This window comes from Salvelinus alpinus, chromosome 6, assembly GCF_045679555.1.
Source record: "Salvelinus alpinus chromosome 6, SLU_Salpinus.1, whole genome shotgun sequence".
In the NCBI taxonomy this organism is placed as follows: Eukaryota; Metazoa; Chordata; class Actinopteri; order Salmoniformes; family Salmonidae; genus Salvelinus; species Salvelinus alpinus.
Window position 1 is genome coordinate 27,012,567 of NC_092091.1, and position 22,205 is coordinate 27,034,771.

Sequence of the window (22,205 nt, forward strand, 5' to 3'; positions counted from 1 at the left end):
CTAGCCGCCTGGCTGAGGCTTAGTTCTGTAGCAACCCAGACTGGACTCTGCTTATTCTGCAGGGTAGTGTTTTTTTCTTTAAAAGATTATCCTGTAATACTTAATCTCTTTGATTAGATTTAGTCCTATTTGTTTTGAGTGAAAGAGCTCTGCTATCCATGACTGTGCATGCTGAGACAATAATAGTTATCTTCTTTCTTCATTGGCGCAGTACCAAACGAATAAAAGCCGATATAATCTGAAATAGTTAACATGATAAAGGGAACTGTGCCAAATGAAATGCAGAACAAAAGTATTTACATTTTAATTCCGTATTGTAGCTACTACAACACATGCTACGATACAAAACCTGTTGTGGCTCAGGTTTGATTATTACCCCTCCAGGATCTGTGTTGTTGAATCATTTCCCCAGTCTTTTCATCATTCTGCTTTCACTGTCACAGTCACACACTTGTGGGAATCTCTGACATTTGTTTTAGTATCTATGACCTTAGTAGGTGATACCCTGTAATATATTTACATCCACGCAATAATCACTGTACACTCAGTACTTCTATTTAGTATGTGTACAACAGTTCTATAATTGTATTTCAATGAGTGTGTTGCAGAATTGACGTTTAGAGGGACTTACACAGTTTCAAATATTCAATCATAAACAAATCCCAGAAAACTTAATAAACTTTGTGAAAAGTCCAGGCAGGTAAACATTTCATTATTCTTCATAAGTTCCATTCCTTTGCTTGACAGAGAACAGAGTGACAGACAGTAGCCAGTGAGCCCTTCAATCAACTCTTATCAGCTTGACTTTTCCTTGTGCCTTTACCTGGGGAGGTGTGGGGAGGTGTGGAGGAGAGGAATAAAGGAGGGCCCTAATCTTCAAGGAGCCGCTGCATGTGGAGCTGTGAGCAGGCAAGGTGAGGTCTGGGCCAAACTTCCTCTGGCTGTCAGCACAGGAGATAACACTTAACAACAGCAGCAGATCAACACTGCCAGCCTCTACAGGGCTCTGAACCACAGAGAGAGGGATATGTTTGATGTGCTCTAAAAAGTCTCTGTGATAACGAAGGATCAAGATACGGTGACAACTTTAGCATGATCTTATCAAGGCTAAGATAGATGTAAGGACTTCTACTAAGTCAGTGAGGGGAGAGAACAACTGGTGTAGACTTTACTGTGAAATGCTTGCTTATGAGCCCATTCCAATGAATAATAATACAAATATATTATACAGTGCCTTCGGAAAGTATTCAGACCAGCCTTATTCTAAAATGGATTGAATAACAACATTTCCTCAGCAATCTACACACAATACCCCATAATGAGAAAGTGAAAACAGATTTTTAGATTTTTTTGCAAAAAAATAAATAACTGAAATGACCTTATTTACATAAGTATTCAGTCCCTTTGCTATGAGACTCAAAATTGAGCTCACGTACATCCTGTTTCTATTAATCACCCTTGAGATGTTTCTACAACTTGATTGGAGTCCACCTGTGGTAAATTCAATTGATTGGATATGATTTGGAAAGGCACACACCTGTCTTTATAAGGTCCCACATTTGACGGTGCATGTCATGTCAGAGCACAAACCAAGCCATGAGGTTGGAGGAATTGTCCGTAGAGCTCCGAGACAGGATTGTGTCGAGGCACAGATCTGGGGAAAGGTACCAAAACATTTCTGCAGCATTGAAGTTCCCCTAGAACACAGTGGCCTCTATCATTCTTAAATGGAAGAAGTTTGGACCCACCAAGACTCTTCCTAGAGCTGGCCACCTGGCAATCGGGGGAGAAGGGCCTTAATCAGGGAGGTGACCAAGAACCTGATGGTCACTCTGACAGAGCTCTAGAGTTCCTCTGTGGAGATGGGAGAACCTTCTAGAAGGACAACCATCTCTGCAGCACTCCACCAATCAGGCCTTTATGGTAGAGTGGCCAGACTGAAGCCTCTCTTCAGTAAAAGGTACATGTCAGCCCGCTTGGAGTTTGCCAAAAGGCACCTAAAGACTCTCAGACCATGAGAAACAAGATTCTCTGGTCTGATGAAACCAAGATTAAACTCTTTGGCCTGAATGCCAAGCTTCACGTCTGGAGGAAACTTGGCACCATCCCTATGGTGAAGCATGGTGGTGGCAGCATCATGCTGACCCTGAAAATAGCTGTGCAGCGATGCTCCCCATCCAACCTGACAGATCGTTAGAGGATCCGCAGAGAAGAATGGGAGAAACTCCCCAAATACAGGTATGCCAAGCTTGTAGCGTCATACACAAGAAGACTCATGGCTGTAATCGCTGCCAAAGGTGCTTCAGCAAAGTACTGTGTAAAAGGTCTGAATACTTACGTAAATGTTTATTTCTGTGTTTTATTTTGAGTAAATTAGCAAAAATAAACAATACATTGTTTTTGCTTTGTCATTATGGGGTATTGTATGTAGATTGATGAGGAGAATAAACAATTTTAGAATAAGGCTGTAAAGTAACAAAATGTGGAAAAAGTCAAAGGGTCTGAATACTTCCCGAAGGCACTGTTTATACAGGGAGTTCCTGTTAGCCTAGTTGTGTTTAGTTGTAGTGTTCAGTTCTAGTCCACCACTCCCTCTTTTTGCCTCTGACCCTTGTAGCCCTATGAGGACAGGGAACACAGTAAGTAGGGGAAATGTAATGCCCTGTTAGCTAAATTATTAAATTTCCCAGCAGCCCATAGTTAATATGCTTCCTGTGCTGTGGGTTTCTTTGTTTGGCTGGAGAATTGTGTTGTCTACTTCCTCTGTGGCCTCACTGTAGCTCCATCTCGCTCCTCCCTCCGTCTCCCTCAGACTCCATCCTCCTCCCTCACCTCAACTGTTAAATGAGCCCCTTGGTCTAAACTACTTAGTCTCTACTGGGACTGCCTAAAAACACGCCATTTCACCCGAAGGGATTTTCGTAGCAGGTTAGGAAAGCATTTTCCCTAACCCCTTTGCTAACCTTAACCTAATTATCCTAACCTGCTGCATAAGTTCTCCTAACCTGGTAGGAAAAAGCCACTAGCTGTATTGAAGTGGCGTGTTTTTAGGCTGTCCCAGTCTCTTCTGCAGTGCCTTAAATGCTGTTACTGTCCGGCCTTATCACAGTGATGATGGGAACAATCCAGGGCAACGCAGAGCAAAGCAGAGTAGGGCAGTGGGGAATAGAGCCGCAGACCTACACACTCAGAATTAGATGGTAGTGCAATGTTTCCACTTCAGCAGTCCCCCAAACAATTACAGTAGTAACATGGTACTGATAAATGTGGAATAAATGACCCAGATTGTAAGAAGAATCTTGTTGTCAGACTCTGATTAGCCATTGTCTTGACTTATAGAGGCTATAAGAGGCTATATACTCTCTAAGGTAATTGGTTCAAAGCTATTGTGAAAGTTTTACTATGGTAAAAGATTTAAGAAGTTATAATCAAAGTTTGACCAACTTCCATTTAGGTTTAGTATCGTAGCTTTAATGTGGTTTGAGGGATGTAGACTTCATTAAAGGGATACATTCAAGGATCCTTCTATGCCTGAGAGGAGATAAGCCAATTTGTCTCTAATTCATTGTTTTGACGTTCATTCCTATTATGGTGCAGAAATTGCCTGAAAGTACACCAGAGGCAACTTATTCTGTACAGTATGTCAGGCTTGTTTCTTATCCGAAATGCAGAAGGTTTCAGAACCTTGGACAGCGCTTCCAAACTACAGTACTGCAGCAAAAGGAATCGCTTGATTTTGTCTAACATTCTCACTACGTTCAATTCAAAGGAAGCGATTATTTTCAGCACAATCAACAACTGCTAGGACTGTTTGTGAAATATTCCCTCTTCACTTCTCTAAAGACATGGCAATAAATAGACATTCAACACCTCCAGCATAATCTAGTTTGTGGCAGTGGGTTTTATTAGCTAGTGAACTGGTGAATGTTTCATGATTCATTCTCCCTGTGTCTCTCTCTGTCTCACTGAGCTGGTGTAGTTTATCATGATATAACCCTCTTGGTTCCTCAGATCATTTCATATCCCATCTGGTCTTGGCTCCTTCCTGCCACTAATGTATTCAACTGGTGCAATACCTGCAGGTTGCCGGCAATCCACCTCAACACACACACGCACGCGCAATCACGCTTACACACACACTTATCGATGCACTGGATAAACAAACATCTCTCTCAAAGTGGTGAGCCTCTTACGACTACAACTGTGTTTGATTCAGTTTGAGTTGCTTACTTAGCAATCTGTTTTATTTATACTCCTCCTTATTCGGGCTGATACTCCACTCTGGGCCTGGCAGGCTAGCCTAGTTAATGTGGATTCTTAATGGTCTCTTGGCACCACAGCTGCATGACTGGTGGAATTAATTGTGGCTGGAGGGGGAATGGGAAGAGGAAGGAAGCAGAGTGGGAGGAGGTGTTGGGTTGGTGTTGGGATACTGTCTGCCAGGTTTTGTTTCATGTTCTTTTTATCCTGTATGCCTGGAACAAGAGGATGTAGGTAGAATGGAAGAACTGCTCTGTGTGAGTGCTCTCTCGCTCTCTCTGGCCAACCCTCCATCATCTTGCCTCTAGGACGAGATTCATCCCAAATAAACGTCAACTTGCAAGGAAGAACTGCTCTATGGGAGTGCTCTCTCTCTCTCTTTCTTTGCTCTTTCTTTTCTCTTCTATTTCTTTCTTTCTTTCTCCCAAAAAACAAGGCTTCCTTACTCCTCAGACAGGGTGAAACCTTAGAATAATGCCAGCTGAGGCAGCACAGGAGAACACCCACCCACTCCCTCAGTTCAATACAATTAGGTGATAAGATATGAAAAGGATCCTGTCTAATTGGGTTAGGTCGAAGAGTCCTCACAGCACCCATAAGAATAGAGCTTTTCTTGTATTTTATAGCTACCTCTGGTACACTTCCATTCCATTGAAATTATTGAAGTCAGGTCGAAGGGAACGAGAGAAAATAATATAGTGGCAGTAACTGCACTTTCAGCTAAGGTAATAATGATGCCAGAAGGACATGGGTGATAAAACAACAATGAGGCGTCATTACATGGCTTAAATGAAGTGGAAAATGACTGGGGCTCTTATAGCTGTGTGTGTCTGTGAGGCTCAGAGAGGAATCTATGTCATGGTGTCTCCCCTGACTACACCTTCAGGACAATAAGAGATGATGATATCTAGAGGTCGGCCGATTAATTAGGGCCGATTTCAAGTTTTCATAACAATCGGTAATCCGCATTTTTGGACACTGATTATGGCCGATTACATTGCATTCCACGATGAAACTGCGTGGCAGGCTGACCACCTGTTACGCGAGTGCAGCAAGGAGCCAAGGTAAGTTGCTAGCTAGCGTTAAACTTATCTTATAAAAAACAATCAATCTTCACATAATCACTAGTTAACTACACATGGTTGATGAAAGAATAAACATTTTGTTTTCGAAATGATAGTTTCCGGATTTGACCATATTAATGACCCAAGGCTCGTATTTCTGTGTGTTTATTATATTATAATTAAGTCTATGATTTGATATTTGATAGAGCAGTCTGACTGAGCGGTGGTAGGCAGCAGCAGGATTGTAAGCATTCATTCAAACAGCACTTTCCTGTGTTTTCCAGCAGCTCTTCGCAATGCTTGAAGCACAGCACTGTTTATGATTTATCAACTCCCGAGATTAGGCTGGCAAAACTATAGTGCCTATAAGAACATCCAATAGTCAAAGGTATATGAAATACAAATGGTATGGAGAGAAATAGTCTTATAAATTCCTATAATAACTACAACCTAAAACTTCTTAACTGGGAATATTGAAGACTCATGTTAAAAGGAACCACCAGCTTTCATCAAATCAAATCAAATCAAATGTATTCATATAGCCCTTCTTACATCAGCTGATATCTCAAAGTGCTGTACAGAAACCCAGCCTAAAACCCCAAACAGCAAGCAATGCAGGTGTAGAAGCACGGTGGCTAGGAAAAACTCCCTAGAAAGGCCAAAACCTAGGAAGAAACCTAGAGAGGAACCAGGCTATGAGGGGTGGCCAGTCCTCTTCTGGCTGTGCCGGGTGGAGATTATAACAGAACATGGCCAAGATGTTCATAAATGACCAGCATGGTCAAATAATAATAATCACAGTAGTTGTCGAGGGTGCAGCAAGTCAGCACCTCAGGAGTAAATGTCAGTTGGCTTTTCATAGCCGATCATTAAGAGTATCTCTACCGTTCCTGCTGTCTCCAGAGAGTTGAAAACAGCAGGTCTGGGACAGGTAGCATGTCCGGTGAACAGGTCAGGGTTCCATAGCCCCAGGCAGAACAGTTGAAACTGGAGCAGCAGCACGGCCAGGTGGACTGGGGACAGCAAGGAGTCATCATGCCAGGTAGTCCTGAGGCATGGTCCTAGGGCTCAGGTCCTCTGAGAGAGAGAAAGAAAGAGAGAAAGAGAGAATTAGAGAGAGCATACTTAAATTCACACAGGACACCGGATAAGACAGGAGAAGTACTCCAGATATAACAAACTGACCCTAGCCCCCCGACACATAAACTACTGCAGCATAAATACTGGAGGCTGAGACAGGAGGGGTCAGGAGACACTGTGGCCCCATCTGATGATACCCCCGGACAGGGCCAAACAGGAAGGATATAACCCCACCCACTTTGCCAAAGCACAGCCCCCACACCACTAGAGGGATAACTTCAACCACCAACTTACCATCCTGAGACAAGACCGAGTATAGCCCACAAAGATCTCCGCCACGGCACAAACCAAGGGGGGGCGCCAACCCAGACAGGAAGATCACGTCAGTGACTCAACCCACTCAAGTGACGTACCCCTCCTAGGGATGGCATGAAAGAGCACTGGTAAGCCAGTGACTCAGCCCCTGTAATAGGGTTAGAGGCAGAGAATCCCAGTGGAGAGAGGGGAACCGGCCAGGCAGAGACAGCAAGGGCGGTTCGTCGCTCCAGAGCCTGAAGTGGACTTTATATGTTCTCATGTTCTGACCAAGGAACTTAAACTTTAGCTTTTTTACATGGGATATATTGCACTTTTACTTTCTTCTCCAACAATGTTTTTGCATTATTTAAACCAAATTGAACATGTTTCATTATTTATTTGAGACTAAATCGATTTTATTTATGTTTTATATTAAGTTAGAATAAAAGTGTTCGTTCAGTATTGTTGTAATTGTCATTATTACAAATATATATATATATATATATATATATATATATATATATATATATATAAATCGGCCGATTAATCGGTATCGACTTTTTTTGGTCCTCCAATAATCAATATCGGTATCGGTGTTGAAAAATCTAAATCGGTCGACCTCTTGTCCGAACACATCACCCACAGTCCTCTGGGCCAGTCATACTCCATGTTCCTGTCGCAATCCCTATGATAATCGGGACACTAGGAAGATGTTCAGTAAAAATGGAGAGAAAAGTGGACTTGGACATAAAATGTAACACAGATACATCCATTTTCAACTAGAAAACAAAGGCTTCCAGTTGATTACGCTATATGATTTTTGTAAACAACCCTCTCCTTCATTATTACCTGTGACCCACAACACCTCATGTTTCTTTCTGTGTGTGTGTACAGCTCAGGGAGGGTTAGAGCCTCTGACATGGCGGAGAGCTCATGTGTGCTCATCTCCACATGGGGGTTAACATGAAGGATTTATGTAGAGGTTTGATGGGGTGGGTTAGGGACCACCCATCTAAGGAGGGGGGGGGCTTGAGTGAGGTTTAGAGAAGCTGCTAGTGCCCCTCATTATGTATTTAAACCAGAAAAGGGGAAGCGCTGCCTGCCCGTTATGCAACCTGCAAGGGAATAGACCACGACTTGTTTTTCTCAGAGAATGTATTGTTAAAGCCCAGATTGTTTTTCTTTGTGAAGGTATGGAATAAACACAACAGGCAGTAAGTCTAGTCATGTTGTCTTCAGATATAGAACATTTTGTTCAGGTCCCCTTATTTCTTTCACTTCTGACCTCCATAAAGGTCAACAGGATATCAAGAGCTTTAGAGTGGATTTATGGTTGCTGGCGTATTGTTGTATTGGTTTCTCATGAGGTAGACTAATATAGTACTGCTTCCTCCAGTAACAACCAATGAGGTGTTCCCAACCGAACTGACTCTTACCCAGGGGCGTCATGCACCCCAAAAATCTGAGGGGGCACAAAGTACGTGAGGATGACCTGGGGGCTATAAAAGGAAAACCAGCCCCGTCGCGGACCAGGATGTCTTGCTCCCAGACAGACTAAACAACTTCTTTGCTCGCTTTGAGGACAACACAGTGCCACTGACACGGCCCGCTACCAAAACTGCGGGCTCTCCTTCACTGCAGCCGACGTGAGCAAAACATTTAAACGTGTTAACCCTCGCAATGCTGCAGGTCCACAGACGACGCAATCACAATCACACTGCACACTGCCCTAACCCATCTGGACAAGAGGAATACCTGTGTGAGAATGCTGTTCATCGACTACAGCTCAGCATTTAACACCATAGTACCCTCCAAACTCGTCATCAAGCTCGAGACCCTGGGTCTCGACCCCGCCCTGTGCAACTGGGTACTGGACTTCCTGACGGGTCGCCCACAGGTGGTAAGGGTAGGTAACAACATTTCCACCCCGCTGATCCTCAACACTGGGGCCCCACAAGGGTGCGTTCTCAGCCCTCTCCTGTACTCCCTGTTCACCCACGACTGCGTGGCCACGCCTCCAACTCAATCATCAAGTTTGCAGACGAAACTACAGTGGTAGACTTGATTACCAACAACGACAAGACCGCCTACAGGGAGGAGGTGAGGGACCTCGGAGTGTGGTGTCAGGAAAATAACCTCACACTCAACGTCAACAAAACAAAGGAGATGATCTTGGACTTCAGGAAACAGCAGAGGGAGCACCCCCCTATCCACATCGACGGGACAGTAGTGGAGAGGGTAGAAAGTTTTAAGTTCCTCTGCGTACACATCACGGACAAACTGAAATGGTCCATCCACACAGACAGCGTGGTGAAGAAGGCGCAGCGGCACCTCTTCAACCTCAGGAGGCTGAAGAAATTCGGCTTGTCACCAAAAACACTCACAAACTTTTACAGATGCACAATCGAGAGCATCCTGTCGGGCTGTATCACCGCCTGGTACGGTAACTGCTCCGCCCATAACCGTAAGGCTCTCCAGAGGGTAGTGAGGTCTGCACAACGCATCACCGGGGGCAAACTACCTGCCCTCCAGGACACCTACACCACCCGATGTCACAGGAAGGCCAAAAAGATCATCAAGGACAACAACCACCCGAGCCACTGCCTGTTCACCCCGCTATCATCCAGAAGGCGAGGTCAGTACAGGTGCATCAAAGCAGGGACCGAGAGACTGAAAAACAGCTTCTATCTCAAGGCCATCAGACTGTTAAACAGCCATCACTAACATTGAGTGGCTGCTGCCAACATACTGACTCAACTCCAGCCACTGGAACAATGTATGTAATAAATGTATCATTAGTCACTTTAAACAATGCCACTTCATATAATGTTTACATACCCTACATTACTCATCTCATATGTATATACTGTACTCTATACCATCTACTGCATCTTGCCATCTTGATGTAATGTATCACTAGCCACTTTAAACAATGCCACTTTATATAATGTTTACATACCCTACGTTACTCATCTCATATGTATATACTGTACTCTATACCATCCACTGCATCTTGCCTATGCCGTTCTATACAATCACTCATTCATATATTTTTTTTGTGTACATATTCTTATTCATTCCTTTACACTTGTGTGTATAAGGTAATTGTTGTGAAATTGTTAGGTTAGATTACAGGCAGTAAGTCTAGTCATGTTGTCTTCAGATATAGAACATTTTGTTCAGGTCCCCTTATTTCTTTCACTTCTGACCTCCATAAAGGTCAACAGGATATCAAGAGCTTTAGAGTGGATGGTATAGATGCAGTAGATGGTATAGAGTACAGTATATACATATCAGAAGTGAAAGAAATAAGGGGACCTGAACATATCGTTGGATATTACTGCATTGTCGGAACTAGAAGCACAAGCATTTCGCTACACTCGCATTAACATCTGCTAACCATGTGTATGTGACAAATAACATTTGATTTGATTTGGGCGGTTGTTTGTAAATTGGAGAATTTAGCATTTTTCAAACACCTGAAACAACTTTTTCATGCAATCTATAACCATAATCATTATGCTTAATTCTATGTAAAAACAAATTATAATCTCAGGGGGAACATGCCCCTGCCCTGTGCCTGCTATGGGCATGACGCCTCTGGGTCATACCAACAGCAGCTTAGCTGGAGCAGGAGCTGTCCATAGTGCTGAACCTCGTCCTACAGTAAAACATACTGTAGAATTCATCATGGCTCTGTAAATGTGGCTGCTAATGGTTTGTGTAGGTTTAGATGCTATCACACACTCGCAAACACTCAGAGTCTACTCACCCATCCCTCCACTACAGAATAATTGTGTTTTTCTTTTCCTGACTGCTCTAAAGCACTTACACTTTTCTCACTTCCCTCCTGTGACTGCCTTGGGCGTCAGTTGAAACATGGCTGTATGCAGGCTGGGAAGCCCCGTGTACTGGGACTATGGTGCATAATAAACCCCATCCCCTTCAGGCACTTACAGGAAATGTCCATGAAATGCAGCGTTTGTTAACACATCTTAATCAAACGGAACTGGTACTTTTTAGAAATGCTATATCCAGTATCCACTGAAACAAAGAGAGCTAAGAAACCATGACGATAAACGGGGGGGAAAACGACAACTTACCCAGCCTGTCCTCCATGAGACACTCTGTAATGACTAGAAGGGTACAAACCTCACAGCTCCATCATGTCACTATATATAGACAAAACAACAAGGAGCTCACCTCAAAAGAAAGAGTAGAACCCTGCTCTGTGCTGACAGACAGGTGAAATGCGGATGTAAAACCAACACAATCAAACACTATAGGAGTCAGCCAGAACATCCATCTTCACACTGAGCCCACAGGGACAGAACTATTAGTCTCCTAGGAGGAATTCCATCATCATCTCACTGCTTGCGCTACACACACACACACACACACCACCGATCCACCTAAGCGCTCCCTCATCCCTGTAATGTCAGGGCCGATACTGCTGCAGGATACCATTTACTGACAGCCGGTGGAGCCAGCTTTGGTGTGACCCAGCTTGTTTGCTCTCTGTGGCTCTGGGTTTTTGTAGTAGAATGCTGTTTGGGGGCAGTCGGCTGCCTGGAGGGGTTACCCTGAGGGCTGTTGGCTGTGCCACAGTACCACTCAGAGGGTAATGAGATCAGGGGAAGCCCTCCAGAATTGGCCGTCAGAGGGACACTGGGGAGTACGATACCTTTGGAGTATGAGTGGACTGGGCTGTCTCCTCACCAGCCAGTGGTGCAATAACGAGGCCCCATACGGTGAGAGAGAAGGGCTTGGATTCAAACAAATACAGACATCTTTGATAAATGAGAATAAATGCTCTATATCATTATTATTTCACACCCGTTTTAGTTTTTTTTTCTATCTGCAATTAAGCTGTCCATTTATATCCGTCCTTTTAGTTGAAAATATATTAGCATGGAGTCATAGACAGCTTGCACTTTGCTCTAACTCCGGGTGCCTAATTATGTTGATTCATGCAGATTTGAGTCTTTGGAAAAGGTTGAGGTGAAGCAAATGAGGCTGGAATGTTGGTTATAGAGACGTTTTTGCATTGGAAGCCTGGTGAATAATGTGTAGCTACAGCGCTGTTTCAGAGCAGAGCTGCCTCTCACTCCTTTGTTCTAACACATCACACACACACACTCACGGTCTCCTGGGGTCCAGCAGGGCTCCTCAGTAGAGCGTCAGCGGGGGGAGAGAGGGGGGCGAGGGGTCACTCCACAGCCCTCTCCCTACCCTTCTGTCTCGCCTTTCATCTCCTCCATTTCTTCTCATAACATCCTCTAGGCTCATTTCATCAAAAGTCCACATGCGTCTTATTTGTCATCTGCCTCCCCCTTTATGTAGACTGGTTCTCGGTGTTCTATGACCCCTTCCTTTGGGATCTTGTTTTTGACCTTGTTTTGCAGCAGTACTGCAGTCCCCTATTCTCACAGGCTTTTTCTCTACACTTGAGTCGTACCCCAGTCTGTGCTGGGAGGAGCGATAGCTTGCCAGCCAGACGACGTAAAATGGCTGAACTCTCCCTTGATTGTTTGATGAGAGGACACAGGTAGCTGTGTCCTCTCATCCTCCTCTCCTCCAGACGGGATGGGAGGTGCAGTGTGGATACACACTGTAGGGCACTCACACACCCTCCTGACCTCCTCAACTCAGGCTATCGCAGCTTTTCTCTCTCTCTCTCTCTCTCTCTCTCTCTCTCTCTCTCTCTCTCTCTCTCTCTCTCTCTCTCTCTCTCTCTCTCTCTCTCTCTCTCTCTCTCTCTCTCTCTCTCTCTCTCTCTCTCTCTCTCTCTCTCTCTCTCTCTCTCTCTCTCTCTCTCTCTCTCTCTCAAATAAAAAATACTTACATAAGTATTCAGACCCTTTGCTATGAGACTCCAAAATTGAGCTCAGGTGCATCCGGTTTCCATTGATCATCCTTGAGATGTTTCTACAACTTGATTGAATTCCACCAGTGGTCAATACAACTGATTGGACATGATTTGGAAAGGCACACACCTGTCTAAGGTTCCACAGTTGACAGTGCAAGTCAGAGCAAAAACCAAGCCATGAGGTCGAAGGAATTGTCTGTAGAGCTCCGAGACAGGATTGTCGAGGCACAGATCTGGGGAAGGGTACCAAAAAATGTCTGCAGCATTGAAGGTCACCAAGAAGACAGTGGCACCCATCATTCTTAAATGGAAGAAGTTTGGAACCACCAGAGCTGGTCGCCCGACCAAACTGAGCACTCGGGGGAGAAGGGCCTTGGTCAGGCAGGTAACCAAGAACCCGATGGTCACTCTGACAGAGCTCCAGAGTTCGTCTGTGGAGATGGGAGAACCTTCCAGAAAGCCACCATCTCTGCAGCACTCCACCAATCAGACCTTTATGGTAGCGTGGCCAGACGGAAGCCACTCCTCAGTAAAAGGGACATGACAGCCCGCTTGGAGTTTGCCAAAAGGCACCTAAAGGACTCTCAGACCATGAGAAACAAGAGTCTCTGGTCTGATGAAATCAAGATTGAACTCACTTCTGGAGGAAACCTGTCACCATCCCTACGGTGAATCATGGTGGTAGCAACATCATGCTGTGGGGATGTATTTCAGTGGCAGGGACTGGAAGACTAGTCAGGATCGAGGCAAATTACAGAGAGATCCTTGATGAAAATATGCTCCAGAGCGCACAGGACCTCAGACTGGGGTGAAGGTTCACCTTCCAACAGGACAATGACCCTAAGCACACAGCCAAGACAAAATGCAGGAGTGGCTTTGGGACAAGTCTCTGAATGTCCTTGAGTGGCCCAGCCAGAGCCCGGACTTGAACTCAATCGAACATCTCTGGAGAAACCTGAAAATAGCTGTGCAGTGATGCTCCCCATCCAACCTGACAGAGCTTGAGAGGATCTGCAGAGAAGAAATGGGAGAAACACCTCAAATACAGGTGGTCCAAGCTTGTAGTGTTATACCCAAGAGGAATGGAGGCTGTAATCGCTGCCAAAGGTGCTTCAGCAAATTACTGAGTAAAGGGTCTGAATACTTATATAAATATGATATTTACATTTTTTATTTTTAATAAATGTGAGAAAAAAATCAAAACCTATTTTTGCTTTGTCATTATGGGGTATTGTGTGTAGATTGATGACGAGAAAAAAACAATTTTATAATACGGCTGTGATGTAACAAAATGTGGAGAAAGTCAAGGGGTCTGAATGCACTGTATTTTTAAATACCCAGATATTTTTCTCATTTTTCCTGTAAAACTGTAAATCGTTGACTTCCTTGCTGGCGCTGAGGAACATTTTCATCGCCTTTTACCGAACACAATCAGTCTCTCCCTGCATTCTCGCTCTCCTTGCAGGTGAATAGAGCAGGGATATCGACAGCCTACAGCCTTGGGCATCTTTTTCTTATTACCGAGAAAATAATTGAATGGCTCTCCATCTAAAGGTTTCAACTTGCATCAAAGGGTCAATTCATATGTTAGGCTAGCTAACATTTCTATTCTAACCCTACTTATGGATGGTGTGATGTATCCCTCGCTGTGACATTTAGATAGAACATCAATGATGCATCAGTACTGGTGTCAACTAGCAAGTCTGGACAGGCTAACATTGATAAGAGAGTGATCGGGATGAATAATCATTGAAAAACGAATAGGTGTTTTAGTAGCAGAGAGAGGATATAGAGAAGCACATTCTCTCAGTGTGCAGATCCTCTTTGTCGCTGTCTTTCTCAGTCCCAGCAGGCGAGGCCTGCCTCTTACATTGTGACTCTCTACTCTCAGGATCACTGTCAAATATTGCCAGCTGTTATAGACTGATGGGATGTGGTTACTATGAAGCATTAGAACTATAGCCTGTTGATCCTGTGGTGTAGACCTGTGGCTTGGGACAGCGCCCTGTGGCCCTGGTCCTCTTGGCTGCCATTGGGGAGGGGGTGGGAGCGGGGGATGCAGACAGAGGAAGGAATCCCCCGGGCAACTCACAGGGGTGTTGGGTTACTCTGTGTGGTGGATGACTGTGAGATTAAAACAACATAACACAGGAAGAGAGGTTACTGAACAGACTCCTGACCCAGCCTGGTTCAGCCAGAATCCTTAACCAAATTAAAGGTGCTCTTATTTAGAGCTGAGCCAGTGGGAAAGGAAAGATACCTAGTCCGTTGTACAACTGAATGCATCTTCCGCATTTAACCCAAACCCTCTGAATCAGAGAGGTGCAGGGTCTGCCATAATCGACGTCCACGTCTTCGGCGCCCAGGGAACAGTGGGTTAACTGCCTTGCTCAGGGGTAGAACAACAGATTTTTACCTTGTCAGCTCGGGGATTCAATCCAGCAACCTTTCGGTTACTGGCCCAACTGGCTCTAACCACTAGGCTACCTGCCGCCCTGTGCTTGTTCCTAACATTTTAATTATTTTTACACCGTGAATTACTTCCTTTGGAAAACAAGCACTTGTGTACCATCAGAGGAACGAACGAGGCAGGGGCGTGTTGGTGAGCTTTGTGGGCTGAATAGAAACTCTGACAATTGTGGAGGTGACCAGTGCGGGCGCCTCCCAGACAGTCCTACTAGGTTCACTCACACACGGGTAGTCATTGGATCTTCTCATGACCACCCTGTGTGGTCAACTCCCACCGCGCGTCCTAGGCTTAGATTATCCCGCGGTATGAGTCTCTTTCCCGGTGAGAGGGCCTCCCTGTCTCCCTACCCTAGGCTAAGTTAGCAGAGAAGGCATGGGCTCCACTTTATCAACCCGGGTCACCCCTCTTGGTCTATCTCTGCCCGCCAGAGGTTAGAGGTTGTTATTGATTACTGTATTGTTGGGGTTAGAGCTCGCAAGAAAGGCATTTCACTGTACTTGTGCAAGTGACATTAAACCTTAAAACTGATTGTTGTCTGAGGAGAATTAGCCTGAAGGATGTGGATGATTCCAACAGATACCTGTATTTCTCCAAAATATGCTCACATTCCTCTCGGTCCACAATTACCATATTCATGAACTGTTGCACCAAAAGCTGGTTTCCATAATGGTTTGTGTTCGTGAATTATTTCTCATATCTAAAAGCCTATCCAACTGACCATCTCTTAGAAAAAAATATATAAGCTATTGTAACCAAGACTTAAAAAGACCTGATATTGGCACAATATGGAGGGAATGTTGGAACATAAGTAACAAAATTACAGTTAACAAAAATGTACGCTTAATCCAGTGTAAACTAATGTATAGAATTTATTATACAAGACAAAATTCACAAATTCTACAGCACAACGGCAGAGTCATGTTTTAAGTGTAAATCTAACAATGACTCAATAGTCCATGCCTTCAGACAATGTTATAAAGTCCATATGTTATGGGCGAAGGTAGAAAGTTGTCTGTCAGAAGTAGTATTACAATGTAAATGTACTTTTAACCCGTCTGTCTGCATATTTCAAGACATGGCATATGAGGGTGCAGTGAGATACTCATCTTGAAAAAACGTATAGTTAAAAACTGAAAACCAACCAATCTTCCGTTGTTAACACAATGGAAATGTCAAATGCTTTATTAACTAAATGTTGATAGTGCGCAGGCAACGGAGAGAAACAAAATGGTGCAGTTTGAGGCCATGTGGCGGAGAGTGATGTGGGCGCTGGAGATGAGGGTGTGAGTATGTGGGTCTGGAGATGAGGGTGTGAGTATGTGGGTCTGGAGATGAGGGTGTGAGTATGTGGGTCTGGAGATGAGGGTGTGAGTATGTGGGTCTGGAGATGAGGGTGTGAGTATGTGGGTCTGGAGATGAGGGTGTGAGTATGTGGGTCTGGAGATGAGGGTGTGAGTATGTGGGTCTGGAGATGAGGGTGTGAGTATGTGGGTCTGGAGATGAGGGTGTGAGTATGTGGGTCTGGAGATGAGGGTGTGAGTATGTGGGTCTGGAGATGAGGGTGTGAGTATGTGGGTCTGGAGATGAGGGTGTGAGTATGTGGGTCTGGAGATGAGGGTGTGAGTATGTGGGTCTGGAGATGAGGGTGTGAGTATGTGGGTCTGGAGATGAGGGTGTGAGTATGTGGGTCTGGAGATGAGGGTGTGAGTATGTGGGTCTGGAGATGAGGGTGTGAGTATGTGGGTCTGGAGATGAGGGTGTGAGTATGTGGGTCTGGAGATGAGGGTGTGAGTATGTGGGTCTGGAGATGAGGGTGTGAGTATGTGGGTCTGGAGATGAGGGTGTGAGTATGTGGGTCTGGAGATGAGGGTGTGAGTATGTGGGTCTGGAGATGAGGGTGTGAGTATGTGGGTCTGGAGATGAGGGTGTGAGTATGTGGGTCTGGGCAGGTCTGATGTAGTTGATTTTTGCGTATGTTCTGTATTGTTTCTTTTTTATATCTCACCCAAAAAATTGAATTGTTTCTCATTGGTTACATAGTGTGTTTTTGTTGAATATTGTTATGATAAGCAGCTAATGTACCTCTTCTCTGAAAAATGACCTTTCTCTCTCTATCTCTGTCTCTCTCTGTCTCGTTCTATCTCTATCTCTGTCTCTCTCTCTCTCTATTTTCCCTCTCCAGTCACAGACGAAGACACTGTCAAGAGATACTACGCCAAGTTTGAGGAGAAGTTTTTCCAGAATTGTGAGAAAGAGCTTTTGAAGATCAACACATTCTATTCAGGTAGGCCTATTTGATGGAGCAGTGCTGCTATGCCAGTTATTCTCTCTGACTAAGTGAGACCATCCTGTTGATTGGCCCTGAGCATCTGCAGTTTTCCCACTCACAGTAGGCTAACTTCTAATGCCTTAACTGTCAGCCTGCAGTGCATTGGGAGTAGTTAGTAATTGCCTTGACGTCTTGCACATGTATACAGTTGTACATTGTGTGTCATGTAGAGTGATGAGCTTTACTTGTGTGCCAACTAAGTGACGTTTTGTCTAATGCGGGGAATTTTGATTTAAGCATGGCTGATCAAATTAGCAAAGGAGGCCTGGTTCATTTCAGGGAGGGAGTATATATGCCTCATGTAACATGAGATGTCATATACAGTACTGCTTATAAACCTTTTCTCTGAGGTATAAGGAAACATTGCTGCCCCTAGAGGCTGTTTGTAGAACTGCATTTAATGGGCTGATGCTGCCTGGCAACATGAACATTCGATATATTCTGAATCATTACTATCAAGCACATACTTTATTGGTAATAATACGAGTTAGATGGGAAGCCAACAAAGTATTCAAAAGGTGCATTCATTAGTGTCCACTTTAATTAGCCTTTTCTTAAAGCCTTTCCTTGTTTTTCTTCTCCAATAAACATCCCCTCCCATCCCCTCCCATTGAAGCTTTGCAGGAAGCTGAAATAAACTCAGACCAGGTTGGACTGCCAAAGAGAACTGGGACTCTGACCAAAATCCTGTTGCTCCTCGCTTTTATTTCCTCTGAAAAACAATGATTTCCCATCACTGTTGCTCAATAAGGGACGGTTCTAAAATTACTTAGGGAGGGGGGGGGGTCCAAAATTGGGGAGGAGTAAGTCACTTTTTTCTTTGCTTCGGGGAGGGTTGTGTCATTTTTTTATTGGTTACAGGGGAGGGTATAGTGTGTTTACATTTACATTTAAGTCATTTAGCAGACGCTCTTATCCAGAGCGATTTACAAATTGGTGCATTCACCTTATGATATCCAGTGGAACAACCACTTTACAATAGTGCATCTAACTCTTTTAAGGGGGGGGGGTTAGAAGGATTACTTTATCCTATCCTAGGTATTCCTTAAAGAGGTGGGGTTTCAGGTGTCTCCGGAAGGTGGTGATTGACTCCGCTGACCTGGCGTCGTGAGGGAGTTTGTTCCACCATTGGGGTGCCAGAGCAGCGAACAGTTTTGACTGGGCTGAGTGGGAACTGTACTTCCTCAGAGGTAGGGAGGCGAGCAGGCCAGAGGTGGATGAACGCAGTGCCCTTGTTTGGGTGTAGGGCCTGATCAGAGCCTGAAGGTACGGAGGTGCCGTTCCCCTCACAGCTCCGTAGGCAAGCACCATGGTCTTGTAGCGGATGCGAGCTTCAACTGGAAGCCAGTGGAGAGAGCGGAGGAGCGGGGTGACGTGAGAGAACTTGGGAAGGTTGAACACCAGACGGGCTGCGGCGTTCTGGATGAGTTGTAGGGGTTTAATGGCACAGGCAGGGAGCCCAGCCAACAGCGAGTTGCAGTAATCCAGACGGGAGATGACAAGTGCCTGGATTAGGACCTGCGCCGCTTCCTGTGTGAGGCAGGGTCGTACTCTGCGAATGTTGTAGAGCATGAACCTACAGGAACGGGTCACCGCCTTGATGTTAGTTGAGAACGACAGGGTGTTGTCCAGGATCACGCCAAGGTTCTTAGCACTCTGGGAGGAGGACACAATGGAGTTGTCAACCGTGATGGCGAGATCATGGAACGGGCAGTCCTTCCCCGGGAGGAAGAGCAGCTCCGTCTTGCCGAGGTTCAGCTTGAGGTGGTGATCCGTCATCCACACTGATATGTCTGCCAGACATGCAGAGATGCGATTCGCCACCTGGTTATCAGAAGGGGGAAAGGAGAAGATTAATTGTGTGTCGTCTGCATAGCAATGATAGGAGAGACCATGTGAGGATATGACAGAGCCAAGTGACTTGGTGTATAGCGAGAATAGGAGAGGGCCTAGAACAGAGCCCTGGGGGACACCAGTGGTGAGAGCACGTGGTGCGGAGACAGATTCTCGCCACGCCACCTGGTAGGAGCGACCTGTCAGGTAGGACGCAATCCAAGCGTGGGCCGCGCCGGAGATGCCCAACTCGGAGAGGGTGGAGAGGAGGATCTGATGGTTCACAGTATCAAAGGCAGCCGATAGGTCTAGAAGGATGAGAGCAGAGGAGAGAGAGTTAGCTTTAGCAGTGCGGAGCGCCTCCGTGACACAGAGAAGAGCAGTCTCAGTTGAATGACTAGTCTTGAAACCTGACTGATTTGGATCAAGAAGGTCATTCTGAGAGAGATAGCAGGAGAGCTGGCCAAGGACGGCACGTTCAAGAGTTTTGGAGAGAAAAGAAAGAAGGGATACTGGTCTGTAGTTGTTGACATCGGAGGGATCGAGTGTAGGTTTTTTCAGAAGGGGTGCAACTCTCGCTCTCTTGAAGACGGAAGGGACGTAGCCAGCGGTCAAGGATGAGTTGATGAGCGAGGTGAGGTAAGGGAGAAGGTCTCCGGAAATGGTCTGGAGAAGAGAGGAGGGGATAGGGTCAAGCGGGCAGGTTGTTGGGCGGCCGGCCGTCACAAGACGCGAGATTTCATCTGGAGAGAGAGGGGAGAAAGAGGTCAAAGCACAGGGTAGGGCAGTGTGAGCAGAACCAGCGGTGTCGTTTGACTTAGCAAACGAGGATCGGATGTCGTCGACCTTCTTTCCAAAATGGTTGACGAAGTCATCCGCAGAGAGGGAGGGAGGGGGGGGGGGGGGGGGGAGAATTCAGGAGGGAGGAGAAGGTGGCAAAGAGCTTCCTAGGGTTAGAGGCAGATGCTTGGAATTTAGAGTGGTAGAAAGTGGCTTTAGCAGCAGAGACAGAAGAGGAGAATGTAGAGAGGAGGGAGTGAAAGGATGCCAGGTCCGCAGGGAGGCGAGTTTTCCTCCATTTCCGCTCGGCTGCCCGGAGCCCTGTTCTGTGAGCTCGCAATGAGTCGTCGAGCCACGGAGCAGGAGGGGAGGACCGAGCCGGCCTGGAGGATAGGGGACATAGAGAGTCAAAGGATGCAGAAAGGGAGGAGAGGAGGGTTGAGGAGGCAGAATCAGGAGATAGGTTGGAGAAGGTTTGAGCAGAGGGAAGAGATGATAGGATGGAAGAGGAGAGAGTAGCGGGGGAGAGAGAGCGAAGGTTGGGACGGCGCGATACCATCCGAGTAGGGGCAGTGTGGGAAGTGTTGGATGAGAGCGAGAGGGAAAAGGATACACGGTAGTGGTCGGAGACTTGGAGGGGAGTTGCAATGAGATTAGTGGAAGAACAGCATCTAGTAAAGATGAGGTCAAGCGTATTGCCTGCCTTGTGAGTAGGGGGGGAAGGTGAGAGGGTGAGGTCAAAAGAGGAGAGGAGTGGAAAGAAGGAGGCAGAGAGGAATGAGTCAAAGGTAGACGTGGGGAGGTTAAAGTCACCCAGAACTGTGAGAGGTGAGCCATCCTCAGGAAAGGAACTTATCAAGGCGTCAAGCTCATTGATGAACTCTCCAAGGGAACCTGAAGGGCGATAAATGATAAGGATGTTAAGCTTGAAAGGGCTGTGTTGTTTCCTGGTTTACATTCACCGTTTTGCAGTTTTTCCTATTTTTCCTGTCTTAGCCAAATTTCCCATTTGTCTCCCCTATCGAACCTGTGCTACACGTAGCCTGCGCTCTTGTCATTCGTACTTCACCGCCAGTTCATTGCCAGTGGTGTAGCCAATGTTATATTCAGTAAGCAAGAGTGATTCTTCTCCTAATTTTTTACAAATTGCTCAACCAAATATTGTTATTGGGGCTCGCATTGGGCTAGGCTAGTTCAAGAGAAATAAGGAGAGCGAGAGGCTACTCAGGCCATTTATTCTGTGATGACAGTGGAGAATTGTGAAAGAAGGGAACAGTGAAGACAGAAAGAGATGTAGGCTAATTTAGAAGTTAGGCAAATTCATGTCGCCCTATTAATCCATAATTCATATACTAGCCTCTCCAGATGGAGAGTTGACCTCATGTTTTTACAGTAACAGAGCTGTATATTTGACAATTCACAGTGAAATCGTATTGAGTATCGTTATATTAAGCTGGCATTTGTATCGAAGTCAAAATAATGTTATTGCACCAACATTTAGTTTGTGATCTAAGGTTAGCTATTGACTAGCCCATTGGGGTAGCCTAAACAAATGCAGTTAGATAGGCAACCCCATATTTCAGCCATCTATAGGCTAGCCACTTTGCTACATCAGTTAGGCTACGGGAGAATGCTCATTGCTAAAATAGCACACCTGCCTGATAATACACTATGAACCATGTATAGTCTTTGGTGAAAGAGACTGCCGTAAAAATACTACTTTTTGCTAAAATGTTTTTGTGCTTATTTCTGGGAGGAACATTAGCACGTGTGTGGCGCTCGCAGACCTCGAAATTGGTCTTAAATGGCATTCCAAGTTGCAATAAAAACGTCTTAAAAAGTCCTAAATGTAACTTTCTGATTCATACAGTTATCGCGCGTTCTCCTGTAGCAGGCATTAAAAAAAACACAGACCGGACAAGTTGGTACGCAATGGATTATGGTCATTGTAGGTAATTACCACGTTTTTTGGCTAAAGTAGTGATCATCACTATGTAGAATATTGGCCTGTTGAGAACTACAACTCCCTACTACATCACACATTTCGGCCATGATATGATTTATCTATAGAGAAACTGCGCAATAAAAAAATATATATGTAATTCAAATGTAGGCCGTCATTGTTAATAAGAATGTGTTCCTAACTGACTTGCCCTGTTAAAATAAAGGTTACAAATAATTGAACCACTGTTGGTCCCAAAATGTTTTTATGAAAGATGTTGA

The 22,205-nt window shown here is 45.2% G+C and overlaps 1 protein-coding gene across 3 annotated transcripts in view; it reads left to right on the forward strand.

The window, feature by feature from the left end:
* Window positions 1-22,205, forward strand: part of LOC139578471 (xenotropic and polytropic retrovirus receptor 1 homolog) — a 106,581-nt gene that overhangs the window by 55,083 nt on the left and 29,293 nt on the right. For all 3 annotated transcript variants that reach the window (XR_011675555.1, XM_071406109.1, XM_071406110.1), the window contains exon 3: window positions 17,223-17,324. Coding sequence is in view for 2 of the 3 variants with exons in the window: in XM_071406109.1 (XP_071262210.1) it covers window positions 17,223-17,324 (102 nt within the window). In the remaining variant the exon portion in view is untranslated. The remainder of the gene's footprint in view (window positions 1-17,222; window positions 17,325-22,205) is intronic.